Consider the following 14,000-nt stretch of genomic DNA (forward strand, 5'->3'; position numbering starts at 1 on the left):
TATTCTCAAAATAATCCCAACTTTCGTTTATCTTGGAATAATCTCAACTTTGCGGTATAGCTTCTCAAAATAATCCAAACTATCACATTTTCTATACACAATAACACAATAGACCCAAATTGGTTTACTGACAGCAACAAAGATAAGACTTTGTACTAATTTGAGAAGCAATCTCCCAAATTTGGAATTATTCTAAAATAAATCAAAGTTGAGATTATTTTGAGACGACGGGTGAAAGTTGGAATTATTCATGTCAATTTTCATAACTTTGATATATATATATATATATATATATATATATATATATATATATATATATATATATATATATATTTAGGCAAAAAAAAATGATTAAATACAAAACAATTTGTTATTTAACGCTATATTTTTTTAGTGTTGAAATTAATAGAGCATTATGTATCCAAGCCTTAGACTAAAGAAATATTCTCTCCGTCCCAAAATATATTTCTCGTTTCTATTTTGGGAGTCAAACATTAAAATTTTTGACCAAATATTCTCATTAATGTATACAAGAAAACATATCATGTACGGTCTTGTTAAATTCGCCTCAACGTGTATATTCATACTATTAATTTTTTATATTTTTTACTAATACGAAATAAAAGATATAATAAGTCAAAGGTACGTCTTGGAGACTGTAAAAAGAAACATAAACTATACTTTGAAAAGGAGTGGATATTTAAAAAATTATTGTAATCTTGTTTTTAATTTGATTTCATGAATTTCGATGATTACCAAATTAAATGGAGGGGAGAAATCCAAGAATTAAGCAAGAGGTGGAGAATCCCAATGCAAGAAGTTTCGTTTTTGGGTGGGTGTTTATGGTTTTACTATCTTTCAATAGCATTGCTTTGGGAGGAAACAAATGTCCCATAATCATCTAATTATAACCCTTTTTTATGTCCTCGGGATCATTTTTTTTGCTTTTATTAGTCTCATTTTACCCAAAGTAAACGGATACGTTTGTATGTCCATCCATGAACACTGCGACTATGCAAGTAAGGAATGCTCAATGTTGCAATTTATTCATGTCCCAATGCTTTCTAAATCTTGCATTTCATGTTCTCATCCCAACCACTAATCCACTATATTAATGCTTATCCATCCCCAAATCATTGATTATAAACTTTAAGTTTCATATATCGCCACTTCAGAAGTGATATGTGAACATTTACAAACAATGATACTTCGAGCGGAGTGTTAGATAAGAAGAACATATAAAAAGAACACAGTTTGGATTCGTTTGGAGAACTAATCAGTTGAAAAAAGAGAAAAATATAAAATGATTATGCATGGAATTATATATTGTTCAATATATTATTTTATACTTCTTCCGTTTTAAAATAAGTGAAACGCTTCTCTTTTTTAGTCCAGAGTTTTTTGAGAAAAATGTTTCACTTATTTCATAACGAATAAAGTATATATACATATAATAATTAAACACAAAAATATATTCCTTATCTAGGGTTTCTAAAGGTGTCATTAGCGCGGGCTCGATAAGGCTTTAATTCACATATGAGTACATAGCCATTAATCAATCCTGTACATTATCAACTACCTAAAGGGTGTACGGCTGTAGGCAGAAAGATAGATTCATAAATCACAACACCAAGGAAAAAAGAGGATTTTCTAACTTGCACTTTGACTTTCAATGAGTCAAACAACCTCAAACTTGTTTACCCCTACTTGGCATCATTACTTTGAAGGGAGGTAAAACATCGTTATTTCATCGAGAAAAACAACCCCCTAAACTACTCAATCCTAAATACAACTATAATGAAACTACCTATTCACTCAAATTAATAACTACTTGTATGTATCACACTTCGGTTACAATTTTTTTTTTCTCTCCTCTCGGTAACCCGTGATAAGATGAATTTTTTCTCTGAACAATAACCCTCGTATAAAGCCACTCACATAGAGGTTTAACAAGTCCCAACCCCCTCCCCCAACAATATTGAAATTTTATTTCCACCAAAATTTGAACCTTGGTGTCCCATGTGGGAGATAAGAAGCTATACTATTGGACCCAAGAATCCTTGATATTTCAGTGACAAGTATCTTATCACATCCTATTACATAAACCTAAAATACATGCGATTTTATGTGAGATAAGCTTAACGGAAGATCTATTTCCATCTCATGAAAAAAGTATAAACTCTTTTTCATGTTTTCTTTATCAACATGCAAATAAAAGAATGGTAGGAAGTGGGGTATCCATGGAAAAGAGGCCGGAGTGAGGGATGGTCTCCCTACTTCTTACCGGACGTGGAAATTATCCCTCTCATCCTTATTGGACGGCTCATATATATGCCAATTTTAGGGGACTGTGCTCCGCCCGGTATGTGGTTCCGACGTGCCCAAAGGCCTTCTTAAGCTTCAGACGGAAGATGGTGAGCTCACGTGGGTAGCTCCCCTCTCTAAAGTCGAATCTTCTTTATTGTGCTTGCCGTGCTGGGACTGCTCTTAATTTTGTCACTCATCTCCGGAATACACCTAACCAAGCACGCTTAACTTTGGAGTAACTTAGGAAATGAGCTCCGTAAAAGAAAGATGCATCTTGTTAGAATGGGTATTCTGCTAAATCATGAGGGTATTACAGTTAGGCCGTGATGCAAATTGATTTTTTACAAGTTCATAAAATTCGCTTTTTATACTTTTTTACTTTCTAAAGTACTAGTATTAAAATTACAGATTTAATAATTAAGTCTGTATTAAGTTGTGCAAGGATGAAACGGGTTGGTAGATTAGTAGTTTCATGACCCAATTTGATAAAGTATAAAACTATTCCTGGGACTCTAACCATTAGCTTAACCTTTTGGCTGAGTTGGTCCTTTGACATGGTACTAAACCCATCGTGACATAGTCACGGATTCAAATCTCATCCACCCCTCATTTCTAAGTGGAATATCTAGCGCCATGTATGAGGGAAGTCTGTGTTGCATCCACACTTCAAGTTCAATAGGCTCTCGCATGAATGAGCGTGGTAGAATATAAAACTATTCCTGAAACTTCAACCATTAACTTAAACTTTTAGTTGAGTTGATACATTAACATGGTACCAGAGCAGTGTGATATAAAAGTCACATGATCAAATCTAAGTGGAATATTTAGCGACAAGTATGAGGAAGGTTTGTACTGCATCCACACTTCAAGTCCGATAGGCCGGCTCTCGCGTGAGGGAGCGTGATAGAGTATAAAACACTATTCATGTTACTCCAACCATTAACTTAAACTTCTAGTTGAGTTGATCCTTTGACATAATTCCAACCCAAACCCAAGTTAACCTGCTCGAATCGAGATAGTGATGGACCCTAACCCAAGTTATCCAGTTCCTAAGCTAGAAGGTTAGAATGAATCTAACCGGTCAAGTCAACCCAGCTCAGTGGCCCTCTCTAGACTTCGAATGGTAGCCAATGGTAGAGATCTAGGGATAGAGAATTGATGCATGGAGCATGAGAATGTATAAAAGGTCAAAGCAAAACCACACGCTACAAAAGGGACGTGAACAAAACGTAGGCAAAAAGGAGGGAAAGTCGGAAAGATCAATTTTAATACGAAAAACCCAAAAAAAGAATGAGAAAAAATCCAGGTGAGTTGTCTCGTAATCGATGCAAAATTTTTAGGTGTTGTAGTATTTACGTAAGCTTTTATGCACAAAGTAAACAAAACTATTATTTCAACGTACTAATACATAGTTATATACTATATGTATCACCCCTAAAAAAAAATATACTACATATATCATATTTATATATATTCTCCGTTTCATAATATAGTGCTTATTTCTCTCTCGAGTCAAACTTTAAAATCTTTGACTAAATATTCTTATTTATATATATATAAAAAAACATATTTATATGGGATCTAGCTTGTTAGAATCGCGTCAATGTGTAGTTTCATAATATCAACTTTTTAGATTTTTTTGTTGATAAAGAATTGAAGATATTATCAGTCAAATCTTTATCTTGAAAATCGTGTATAAAAGAAACAAGTACTATATTATGGAACGAAAAAGTAGTATACAGGTTAAGAATATGTGAGTATGTGACTTTGTAATACTAGTAATATAGGCTAGCTGAGCTTCCCCTAGCCGACGCCGTCGTGACCGCCCGTCAACTTTTTCCTCTTCACGTTATCCCGTTGACATCAACGAACTTCATTCATTTTTCTCTTTCTTCTCTATCTGTCTTTAATTAATTCTATTTTATTCTTTCTTTCCTTCAATTTATAACAAGCTTTCTCATGTAAGATGTAACTGCATTTTCAAGCACCATAAAATCATTGGTGCAACAATATTTGCATGTTGTTTGGTTGGAGTATTCTTGAGTAGCTTGAAGAGAGAGAATATATGGGATCGTCGAGTAACGGCGGCGTCCCGCCGGGGTTTAGGTTTCACCCTACGGATGAAGAGCTCTTACATTATTACCTTAAGAAGAAGATTACTTTTCAGAAGTTTGATATGGAGGTTGTTAGAGAGGTTGATTTGAACAAGATGGAGCCTTGGGAACTCCAAGGTATATAAACTTACTACCCTTTGACTAGCTAGCTTTTTATTATTTAGTACAATTATTACTACAATTATTAGTATTATTAACTTCCTATTAATATTGTTTGATTTATTTTTCTAGAGTTAAATCTTATTTCATTTTCAAAAATAAGTGTGAGGTTTCATATTCTACTACTTTTCAAGTATTTATGGAAAATTCATGCATGTTGAGGTGGTGGAGTACGTGATGGTATCGCTTCCCATCTTTTATCCTTGAGATCTAGCGATTAAATGTTTTGGAATTCATTTGACGAATTCAATATATTATCCCTCAATTATATATATATATATATATATAATATAATGAAAAAGAGAGCAACATTCATTTTGTTTTAATCATAGGGTTTGAGAAATAAAGGAAGTTGATCCAAGTTTTTGCAATAATAAACCTTCTCAAAAAAATAATATTACATACTAATTAAATGGACTGTCTAAATGATACTTTTTTTGGATCACAAAGAGAATACTATCATATTTATGAAAGCTTATATAATTTGAACAATTTACCTTAACAAAGCTAAGCTGTTCTAGTTTATCAACTTATAACATGTACATGATATATCATATTTTCTAAGGTAGGCTGTAATCCGGAATTTCTCTCAACTATATATACAATAAATTTAGTACAATTTATAATAATTATAAGAATATAACAATTACATTTTTTTTGTTTGAAAGATTTTGAGAGATATTAACAATCAAAGTTCAATGTTGAAGAACTTAAATGCATTCTCTGGGTCACTTCATAAATTAAGGTAATCTAAAATGTAATTAACTAAAATCATGTAATGAAGATATCAAAATGGATTTTCAACAAGTAGATCTATTACCAATTAGAACATAAATTTCATGGAGATCTTGAAATTCCTATATTTTAAATCTACTGGTCATCAAAGTAATAATTATTATTGCACATATTAATTGTGTGGTGGTTAAGCTTGTTATCTTTTTATTCATAAAAAAATATTAAAAGAGACGGTCTAATTTTAATATAAAATTAGACATACTCACTAAATGGATTAAACTAGTCACCAAAAGAAATTAACCTAGTCATTATTCGGCTAATTCTATTTTTAATATTGGGCTTACTATTACCTAATTTTAATGTAAAAGTAGGCGGTCTTTTACAAGACAAACTCTTTATTCATATACTTCTTAAATTCAGTATGAGTATCTTTTACTGAATCTCTTTTTATCCAACAGATAATTTTTTTTAAAAATGTATGTAATATATTATATATATGTGTGCTTTTCATAATTTATATATCCTTCTTCTTATAACGTAAAAAAAAGGTTAATCTAATTAGAGTATTATGACATCTATACATTCAAAATTCTTACTAATAAAAACAGATCTAAATATCAAAACCCTTGTAATAGATCTAGTTTTAATTTCCAACAAATGATACAAAATATATATGAATTAACTTATTTATTAGCATTAAATAGCTTTCTAGCATTTTGTGCTTGATCCTTAAACAACACTCAATACGAATCAAAGTACATACATATATGCCCTTAACTCAATAAGTCAATATATATCCCCTAAAGACATAAAAGCAAAATTGTACTAGCTTAGGTCTAAACCTTGTAATAAGTTTAGTTTTTCCCCCTTGCAAAGATGTACGTACTAGATAATATTTGACATAAACATAATATTCTCAATTCTAGTACCAAGCTAACAACATCATTATGTCAAGTCAACTACTGATCATTCACACTGGTCATGAAGGTTAGTTGTCTAATAGATGATTTATATCTCCTAATTTATCCTATTAATTTTAATCATATATCCTATATATATTACTACATTTTTATTATAATAATAACATCATATATGATAATCTATCAACTAGGATAACTACGTTATCCTCAACTGAAACCCTAGAGAGTAGAGAGTATTTTGAAAAGTTGAAACTAATGTAAGTTTTGCTAACAATCTTCTACTCATTGAAACAAGAGAAGCATAACAAAAACTAATACTGAAAAGCAAAATGAAAGCATTGACCTAATAAGTAATAACATAAACTAAATACGATGTATACTGAAAAACAAAATGAAATCATTGACTTAATAATATAAACTAAATACGAGTTAATAATAATCTTACATACTAAAACGAATTCATACTATTACAATTTTGTGATGATTACTAATCAACAATCAGATATATTGTTCAAATCGATCAATACACATTTTTCTATTATACTTATTTATACTACTATTATTTCTTATTTTTTTCTTTTACTTATATATTTCTTTTCCTTATATACTAACCTCCTGGCCTGTTTATTTAATAAATGCAATAGTATGACTTTTTATGTTTGTTAACACACAACTTTGATCATTAATATCTCTAGTTATGTATTTGTAAAAGTTATAAAAAGTTAATATTATGAAAATATTCATTGAAAAAAATCCAACAACATTAAAAAATACGGTAAAAGTGAGGTGTGTGAATAATGCAAATAAAAGTCAAAGTGCTGCAATTAAAAAGAAGCGAAGGAAGTATACAAATGTTATTATGTAAAGTCTCCCATAGATGTGTTTCTTATTTATATTTATAAAAATATTTACATCTTTAACTCTTTTCTATAAGTCTTGTTGTGTACATATATATACTAATAGAAACATGTACATATATTATTGTTATTGACAGAGAGGTGTAGGATAGGTTCAACACCACAAAATGAATGGTATTTCTTTAGCCACAAAGATAGGAAATATCCAACAGGATCAAGAACTAATAGAGCTACAAATGCTGGATTTTGGAAAGCCACAGGAAGAGATAAATGCATCAGAAACAGCTTTAAAAAGATTGGTATGCGCAAAACACTTGTTTTCTATCGAGGAAGAGCTCCTCATGGTCAGAAGACTGATTGGATCATGCACGAGTATCGCTTAGAAGATACTGACGACGACCCTCAAGCTAACCTTAGTGTAAGTGTGCGTATATATTTCATCCGATTTGAAATAAGTGAAACATTTCTGTCAAAAAGCTTTTGCATGAAAGACTAATTGTTTCAATTATTTCAGATTTGAGGAAATATGTACTTTCTCTCATATGAATAATATTTTTGTCTATATATATTAATTACTTAATTAATTAAGATGCAAATACCATGATCAATATTCTAATTTGCTAATATCTAGGCCTATCGATAGTCCATTAATTCTTAGCTAGGTTTGAATGGTTTTTCAAAATTTTAATTTTATTACCACTAATATCTCTAATAGTATGTTGGATAAAGATTGTAAAAAATTGATATATATTGATTCATCTTCAAAAATTAAACTTTCATATTATTTTAGTAAATGTTTAATTATTTTAAATTAAGAATAATTAAAAGTCAAAGTTCAACATCTGATATTGTACATGCCTTGTTTTTTTTTAAAAAAAAAGCCCGGAGTTGATATCTAATCATGTGCTTAGTAAGTAGTATATATAATTGGTTTGCTGACAAATTACGAACATTTTCAGTAAAATAAATTGGTATAGAAGTAATACTAGATATAAGTTGGCATATTTGGTACTTGTAAAGTTGTTGCAAGATGTTAGATTGTATACTATTAGCCATTAGGTTTGTTTTCAGGGTCAGGTAACGCAATCATTTAACAAACTAATAATATTTGAAAAAAACTAGGCATTGATGAATTAGTAAAAATGTAACTATTTTCGGTTACAATTATCCTCCCTTTAATAGTTTTTGCAAAATCACAGTCTGAAATTTTCTCATGCACATCAAAATAAAACACTTTGAAAGTCATACTAAAGCACTTTCAAAGTAAACCACGTATATATATATATATATATATATAATATAAATTAAAATAATTATATTAATATATAATATAATATAATATATATATATATATATATACCTACTCATGTAGCGTACTATTAGTCTATCATGTTAAAATGCCATTTATGAAAATTTGGTGTATATATATAACAAACACTATACTTAAGTGTCCGTTCAGTATCACTGTCAGTTTTCGGTTTCTGATTTTTATGATTTTAGAATCATATGATATAAGCAGTATTATAGACCTAAACCCGGTCATATTGATAGTAATCATGTTGATTTCGAAAACTGACAACTAAAAACTAAAAACTACTTTTTTCGGTTTTCATAATTATGGTTTTTGGTTTTAAAAAAAACTGAAATCAGAAAACGATAACGAACCGGCCCTAATTCATCAATACCTAAAAAATTTATCTGATTGTTTTAGTTTTGATTTGATGTTCAGGAAGATGGGTGGGTGATATGTAGAGTATTCAAAAAGAAGAACTTATTCAAAATTGGAGGTGATCAAGGAGGAGGAACTACTACAAGTGCAACATCAGATCAACTACTATGCAACCCTAGTGGATCAAGCAACACCAACCAATCACGTCCATTTATTCCTAGAGATCATACTAATAACCCTCATTACCAACATCATCTCTTACTACGTAATAATGATCCTCAACCAACCTCAACCTTTGATCTTTATAGCATGAAACCTGATTTAGGGCTTCACAACTATTCTCACCCTCACCAAATAACAGCTCTTCCTCCTCATGATTACCCTACACATCCCCACCACCTCTACCAAGCAGCCACCGCCGCGTGCGAGGCGGTGCCCACCGCCCTAGAGATGGGCGCGTGTGAGCCGTCTGATCCTCATCATCAAGGAATTAATGAGTGGACGATGCTTGATCGCGTTGTCGGACACCAACAAGATGACCCTAATGGTGATCAACAGGGTAATAACTTGTCTTCTACGGTACATGAAATTAACCAACAACAACAACTTTCTTTACGTGGTGAAATGGATTTCTGGGGTTATGCTAAGTGATATATCATTGATTTTTGTTTTGGGTTTATTATGATTTTTAATCAATTAGATTATATATGTGAAAATGTGATGTAAAGTTTAATGAATCCCCATGCACAAAATTCAATTTGTTTGCATATACTATATACATTAATTGTTTGTTGCATGTAGACAATTGATTCATGTTGCATCATCATTAATTAGGATAATGTGTATTGATTAACTTGGATTGAAATTGTGTGAATGTTTTTATATACTTATATATTCATTTATTTATCAAGGATGTCTTGATCTAGTGGTTAACATTATTAAGGTGCTGTGAATGATAGGTCACATATTCGAATCCCCCCTCTTTACATTTTGTACTGCCTACGACCTTCTCCTCCTCCTTGTCTTTGATCGAGTTGTAGTCATTTAGATTCTTGTTAATTTGTCAATGATGACTACTGAGGTGGTGCTTTTATTTGGAGTTAAAGTCTTCTGGTGTTCACTTTTACTTGCAAATTTGCAACATTTTCTGTTCACGATAATATTTTAAATTACTTGTAACATTACTACTTTTTGCTTTTAGTTTTCTCAATCTCTCTTTTCATTACATGCATCCTACTTTTTTATTTCTCATCCTCTCTCCTCTCCTTAGTTTTTGTACCATGTTGCAAGTAAAAATGAATCGAAAAGGTATTAGATATGTCTTCCTAAAAATAAATCGATAAAGTTACTAAAACAATAAAGATCGATAGAGAAGGAGTAGGATTACTTCTTTACAAGTGTTTCTCTTTTGCTTTGTCTAAACAACATAGTAATTTTCTAGAAAAGCAAGACCAAATCAATATATATCTATAAACATATGGCATACATTCTCTATTTAAAAGAGTGACGCGTGGATTGATTAAGATAAAAAGACATGATCTAATTAAAGAAATATTGATGTCAGCATTCCTACTCCCAACTATAGCCAATCATTTTTTTAAGTCCTAACTATCAATTAAACAATAGACACTACTAGGACTTGGGCCATTAATGACAACCCAATAATGACGGACGAAAAATCCCATCACAAAAGCCTTTTGTGATGGGACTAATAACCTAAGACGAAAACAACAACCGTCATAAAGGTCTTTTGCGACGGGGCTAACAATGAGATTTTCCATCATTAACGGCCCCTTTTTATGACGGGTTAGCGACGAAAATCCCGTCACTATTGGCCTTTAGAGACGGGATTTACCATCGTTAATGGAACAATTTCTTGTAGATCCAGGGCGATGATACTCATCATCCGGTGTTCATGCAAGAAGTGGGATCAAGTCCAATTGATGTGTTGAAAACTTTTCATAATAATGTTTTATGCCAGGTTCCAAAATATCTTGAAAGTGTATACAATATCAGCCTCTAAGAAAATTGATTAGGAAGCATCTATAATTCGACCCCATTTCAATTCCATGAAAGAGTCCTAGGGTCACTCTTGAATGGTCCTTGTATGTCTTGTACCGTATCCTTATTCTCCAAGTAAGAGTCTTTATAAAGGTTCTGGTGCCTCCCCCAATTGTGTCCTAATAGTATCCTCAAATGATGCTCCAGGTAGCCTCAACCCTCATATATCATCCTTTACCATTAATATTATGTCGAGATTTTTTATTGTGTGATTACATACTCTTAATATTTTCTAAAATCTTTTGTTATCTGAGAACACAAAGTATAGAAAAGTGTAAATTATGACCATAATTTGGGGTTTTAAGGAGGCTGGTTGAAACTTGTCTGAGAATCACCTTAATTTGAGGAGTTCCATAAGCGTAAATTCATTGAATTTTTGCCTCTATGAGAGCTAGCTAGTAATTGTTATAATAATTACTGTTTTATTATTAATAATAAAAATAATAATCATAATAAAAATAAAAATTATGATAATTATCATCATAATGAATATGATCATAATTATAACAACAATGATTTAAATGATTACTACACTAAGAATTATTAAATTTATTGTTATTTTGTTGGTACATTATTAATAATAATAATTATAATTATGGAATTGAACTAAATTCAAGTGAAAAAATAGAAAAAATAAGTCATAAAGAATAGAGCCTTAACACCCTAGCAAAACGTACAACTGTTTCGACATACTTATCTGGTAACCTTCTCCACTAGCACATCTACTTGTTTGCTTGAACTTGTAAAATTTCTAGCCTTTGGATCAATCTGAATATCATTATTAGTACGCTAAGCAATATAATGATGCATCGAGCTTATTTTTATAGCTTTATTACCAGTGTCATTAGGGGGAAACCTTACGAGTAATGATGCGAAAATCTACAAAAACACAGGCGTTAATAAGAAAATATAGGGCGGAAAATAATAAAACCCTTATTCTAATGTGCAAGCCTTTCATTTTTGAAATCAGGCAAAAGTGAAGCTCATTACATGTTAGAGATGAGTATGGACATAACAGTAAATAATAACTGGATAATCTAAGTGATCTTCCATGCATATGTTTGTTAGATTAAGATCAATTTCCGTCGTCCTTCTCATCCATCCATAGAATATATTTATACAACCTAAAGTAGAGTCCTACTTCATCATAGATTTGGAATAACAATCCTATATATTCCTAATACATATCCAATCTAGAGTCCTAACACCCTCCCTCAAGTTAGAGCGTGCAAATTGCGAACACCCAATTTGGACAACAAAAATTCAAAGTGAGTCCTACCAAGTGCTTAGGTAATAAAAATGTCCGTCAACTAAAACTTAGTAGGAACATAGGACATACTCACAAGACCTTATATCACTGCATCACGAACAAAGTGACAATTCGCTTCAATATGTTTAGTACGTTCATGAAAGACTGGATTCCTGGCAATATATAATCTCATCCCCGCAGGATGCTGAACTCCAAGATCACCCAACAATTGTTCTAGCCACTTTAATTCACAAACAATAGCAGCCATAAAACGATACTCTGCCTCTGCAGACGAGCGAGAAACTGTAGGTTGCTTCTTTGTTTTCCAGGAAATAGGAGAATATCATAATAATACAAACTATCCACTCAGGGATCTCCGGGTAATGGGACAACTGGCCCAATCAGAATCACACCACCCCTCAAGGCGGAGATCACTACCAGAACGAAACAACGATCCTTGTCCTGGATTTTTCTTCAAATATCTAACCACTCGCAGAGCGACCTTCCAATGCAGCATTTTAGGTGCATGCATAAAATGTGACAAAAACTGAATACGCCAGATCAGGTCTAGTAACAACCAGGTAAATCAATTTGCCCATCAATCTGCGATATTTCTCCGCATCATCAGCCAAAGGACCATCTGCCACCGCCAAGTGCTGCTCCATAGGAAACTCAACAGGTTTGGTGCCCAGTAAACTAGCCTCAGAAATTATATCCAAGGCATATTTTTGTTGACTCATAAAAATTATTCCCTGCGCCCCCCTTGCAATTTTTTCAGGCCTAGAAAAATATTTCAAAGCACCTAAATACTTTATTTTAACACTTTCCAAGGGTAAGCTTTGACGTTTAGTAAAGCTTCTTGATCATTCCTTGCAATAATCATATCATCCACATAGATGAGTACATTCAGCCGAATGTTTCTCTTAGTCAAGGTAAACAAGGAATAATCAGAATAAGACTGCTTAAAGCCGTAGGCTTTCAAAGGAGTGGCCAATTTTGCAAACCAACACCGAGGCGCATGCTTTAAGCCATGCAATGATTTTTTCATTCCACACACTAGATTAGTATTTCCTTTCTGAAAACCAGGAGGAATTTTCATATACACATTCTCCTCCAAATCACCATGCAAAAATGCATTATGCACATCCATCTGATGAATATCCTATTTTTTCACAGCTGCAATCGCCAGGAAAGTCCGAACTGTTGTCATTGTTACTAAAGGGGCAAAAGTTTCATTATAGTCAATTCCTTCCACCTGATGATGACCAAATATAACCAATATGACCTTCAACTGCTGCAATTTTCCATGCTCATCATATATTTCTGTATAGACCCACTTACTCCCCAAGACCTTTTTACCGAGAGGAAGAGGTTGCAATTTTCATGTGCCTTGATCCTCCAGAGCTTTTATCTCAGCTCCCATGGCTTCACGCCACTCTTCATGCTTCATAGCTTCTTTAAATGACTTTGGGGGGGGGGGTTTCCTTGCAGCTATAACTGCTAGAAATATGTGATGTTTATCACAAAACTTTACACAACTAACATAATGTGCCTGAGTTGATGAACTTTTCTTTTTCACTACAGTATGAGTCACATAATCCTGCATCTTTTTATTTGGGATTTTGGTTCGTCTCCCTCGTCCCAAATTATCTCCACCATCCTCCCTACTCCCTCACTAAACACTGACCTCCATGGCCACGCCAGCAGGGCCTGCCGCGCTATCCCCTAACACGCGAGGCTCCGCGACCTCGATGCGTGGCTCGGCCACTCCAGCCGGCCGTCGCCACATCCACAGTATTAGATACACTTTCTCCTATAAGTTATTTACCGACTCACTAAGAACAACGAATATCACGATAATACTTATGATATACGAAGAAGAAACCATTAAATCTTGGTTGCTAACAGAAACAATCCCAACAAGAGTTT

General features: G+C 32.5%; 1 protein-coding gene across 1 annotated transcript; it reads left to right on the top strand.

The window, feature by feature from the left end:
* Positions 1–4,262: 4,262 nt before the first annotated feature.
* LOC104902599 (protein BEARSKIN2) lies at positions 4,263–9,584 on the top strand. The gene is made up of 3 exons (XM_010690424.3): positions 4,263–4,538; positions 7,230–7,510; positions 8,822–9,584. Exons 1-3 carry the CDS (start codon positions 4,373–4,375, stop codon positions 9,410–9,412), a joined length of 1,038 nt encoding a protein of 345 aa, XP_010688726.2. The 5' UTR covers positions 4,263–4,372; the 3' UTR covers positions 9,413–9,584.
* The last annotated feature ends 4,416 nt before the right edge of the window (positions 9,585–14,000 follow it).

This window comes from Beta vulgaris, chromosome 9 (genome assembly GCF_026745355.1).
Source record: "Beta vulgaris subsp. vulgaris cultivar EL10 chromosome 9, EL10.2, whole genome shotgun sequence".
NCBI lineage: Eukaryota > Viridiplantae > Streptophyta > Magnoliopsida > Caryophyllales > Amaranthaceae > Beta > Beta vulgaris.